The sequence below is a fragment of the Merops nubicus genome, unplaced genomic scaffold, assembly GCF_000691845.1.
Source record: "Merops nubicus isolate BGI_N331 unplaced genomic scaffold, ASM69184v1 scaffold50005, whole genome shotgun sequence".
Classification (NCBI taxonomy): domain Eukaryota; kingdom Metazoa; phylum Chordata; class Aves; order Coraciiformes; family Meropidae; genus Merops; species Merops nubicus.
The window spans coordinates 398-3,676 of NW_008612566.1; the positions used below are offsets into that span (position 1 = coordinate 398).

Here is a 3,279-nt window from a genome sequence, read left to right on the forward strand (position 1 = left end):
AGGTCCGAAGCCAGAGCCGAGTGGTTCAGTGTTTGCCTTCAGAAGTCTTCTGTGTTTCAAGAGCAAGCAGCATGATGTTTCATTTGGCAGGGCAAAAACTCACCGTGTGTCCTGTTTCTCCTGTAGGTGCAGGTAGCTGTCTGGAGACTCTAGAAGAAGGAAGACCACTAATAGTTGTAATAAATGAAAAGCTAATGAACAACCATCAGCTTGAACTGGCAAAACGGCTCCACAGAGATGGGCATGTCCTCTGCTGTAATTGCAGGTATAGAGCTGGCTGTCCTGACTGACCAAGCAGCATTCAGCACCATCACCTAGCATGTTATGCTGGTCTTGAGAATGTATTCACAAAAAAGGAAAATTCACAAAAGGAAATTCACATCCTTCTCTGCAACAACCATTTTCTTGCAAGGTAGATTTCCCATAGTGGATAGATTAACATTAGGTACAAATTTACCAAGCCTTTTGACTGTGACTTCCATTAAATGTTGTGAGGGGTTTCTTTTTTTGAGGGCACATTTATTCAGCTTGAAAGGAGAGCAATTTACAACAAACAAGTGGTTGTATTTGTTCAGGTAGCATCCTGGAGGCACCTAACAGCTTCTCTCTTTCTCTGTTCTTTCTCACTAGTTTTTTAGATTATTTTTTGAAGTCTAGAAATAATACAGCCCAGCCCATCAGTTTGTAACCATGAGCCATAAGGAGTAAATTGCTCCTTGAGTCTTGGGACTCCATCATTCTGCTATATGGATTTTCCTTGTAAAGAGCACCAAGTTGACTGTATAGATGTACAGACATAATAAAATTGAGAAGTATCTGAAAAAAAAAAAGAATGACCTTACTAATATAGATCAGGAGTCCACATAGCTCAATATCCCATTTGCAGTGGCCATATACAGATGACTAGCTAGAAGCAGCAACAGGACAAGAACATATGTCAAATCTTTGTATTACTTTCCCTCTAATGTTCTTAAATACTTGGATTCAGGGGGATTCCTAAATCAGATGCTGTCTGGTTAGTAACTCAGTACTTCTGTCTTCCAAAACCTTACACTTCCTGAATCCACCACATCCTCTGACAAGGAGTTTCAGAGATATATTGCCTGTCACTTCAGGGGGAAAAAAACCCCAACCAAACAAAACCAAACCACCAACCAACCATCTCTCCCCCCAAAAAAACCCCAAACCACCACCAAAAATCCCAGCTCCTTTTGTTTGTGTGTATCTTGGCTCCTGTTAGTTTCCTTTGCTCTCTTGTTTTGACTCTATCTTACTGTGTTCTCCTTATTTACGCTTGATGGCACTCTGTAAATAGATGGCTGGTAACTTGAAGGCAGAGGAAATGCAACTCTCATTATTTAGTCTGCATCTTGTTCCTGTGCCCTGCAAATAGGATTTTGTACATTTCAAAAGAGCCTTCTGAAAAGACCAGGCCTGTCAGTCATTTATATTGGGCAAGTTTCATAAACTTAGTGCTTCTGACAGCTTCAAAGACAGGAAGGAATTTTTATTTCTTTTTGAAATTTATTTGAACCTTATTTGCAGCCTGACAACTGCAGGCTAACAGATTGATTTAGCTGCTCTGTCTGGCTGTGTGATAAGTGGAGAACAATGCCACGTGTTCAGTGATGGATTTCCTGGTGCACTTTATGGTGAAGATCCTCAGATCTTGTTCAGTCTCCCAACACTGCAACCACAGAAGATCATAAAGTTTGAGATGAGATTTTCTGTCAGAGCTGTGGTGTAGATGGAAGGGTGTTCTCAGGAAGGCTGCCTGTGAGCCAGTGATGGGGCCTGCTGGTTGGTGGGGTCTCTTCCTTCCAGTATGTGTCTATATTTGTTTCCATTCTAAAGGATTATGTACATATGAATAGAAAGAAAAATGTGTGAGGAAAAAAATTCCCTTTAGGATGGATTTTTTTTCTAATTTTTGGTTTTGGTCTGGTTTTACAGCACTCTTGTGGAGACACTGCAATCAATGGACTTGTCAACTTTGAAACCTTTCCCTCCTGGACAACCAGAAAAGTTTTCTTTATTCTTGGATCAAGTTTTTGGGTTTCAATAAACAATACAGAAGAATAAAAAAATGTCAGAATAAAACCTTTCTTCTCTCCTAATGAGGCCTTCGATACTGAAGAGTCCAGCAGCTGGGACAGACCCTCCAAGAAAATGTCTAATATTGACAAACTATTTCACGCCAGTTTAAAGTCATCTTGGTTTTAAGTCATGCTTAAGAGAGTTCAGTGCCAACAAGGGAGTGAGGAGAGCATGAGCTTATATCTCAAAATCTGTGCTGAGTTGGTAATTCCAGTGAGGACAAGCTGAATTGCTTCTTAACAAGCATGGTGTATACATAGTGGGCTTTTCACCCAGTTGCTGATTTGCCTAGGACTAGTGGAACTAAGTTGTCCTTGATGTTTCTCTGATGTTCTGCAAATAAGCAGCTGCCTTCTTCAGCTCTCATTTCATGTGTTTCCAGAACCACTGAGAAGAGAATTTAAAAAGTGAGAGATTTGAGTCTGTTTAAAGGGAAAGGGGCATGTGGTGAATCTGGGACAAGTCAAGAGCTGCAAACTTGCTGTCAAACCATCTGCCACCTGCACCTCACTTGGTTTTGGGTGATGTGTTCTCAAAGTAAAACAGGGCATCTAGGAGAGGGGTGGGGTTGACGATAGAATCAGTCCACTCACTAGGTGTTATCCATCATTACATAGCTTGGAATTCAGTGTTTTTGATCAGTGCTTCCCATTTAAAGTACTGAAATTTTCAACTGTTGCTGTACCATCAATTTAAATATTCTGAAAAACGGGGGTTAAACTTCAAAATGTTGATGCAGGCCGTTTGGTCTGCTATCCTCTAGAACTGTCAAAGTGCTTAGCTGGTGCCAGTTGCCCTTCCTGCACACTCGTCGTTTGTTTGCGGGTTTTTTTTGTAGTTATTTAAAACAAACTCCCGAATCGGCGCCTCTGATGTCCGAGTGCAGTTTTTTCCTACCAAGTTACACGTACACGGAGTCACTCTCCGACTCGAGCACAAGGGCCGTACAAATCACGCTGCGCAGACTCATTTTTCCCAATCCCGAAAGTCTCCCCCCAATAGTTTCTTAGGAGCGACTCATACCTTCACTTCCTTAACGCTTTTTATAAGCTGTTGTTACTTCAGGTTTACCGCTAGCAGCTCCCAGAGCACGCCGCAGCGCGGCGGGAAGTTCTGCAGAACGATTTGATCCATGTTTCCACTAGTTCCTTGCAGTGCGGGGCACGCCGGGGTGGAAGGGGC

The 3,279-nt window shown here is 42.1% G+C and overlaps 1 protein-coding gene across 1 annotated transcript in view; it reads left to right on the forward strand.

The window, feature by feature from the left end:
• LOC103774179 (UDP-N-acetylglucosamine transferase subunit ALG13 homolog) overlaps positions 1-2,065 on the forward strand; it is a 2,368-nt gene extending 303 nt beyond the window's left edge. The window contains exons 2-3 of the mRNA XM_008941566.1: positions 127-265; positions 1,954-2,065. Of these exons, the coding sequence (XP_008939814.1) occupies positions 195-265; positions 1,954-2,065 (183 nt within the window). The 5' untranslated portion in view covers positions 127-194. The remainder of the gene's footprint in view (positions 1-126; positions 266-1,953) is intronic.
• Positions 2,066-3,279: the final 1,214 nt, after the last annotated feature.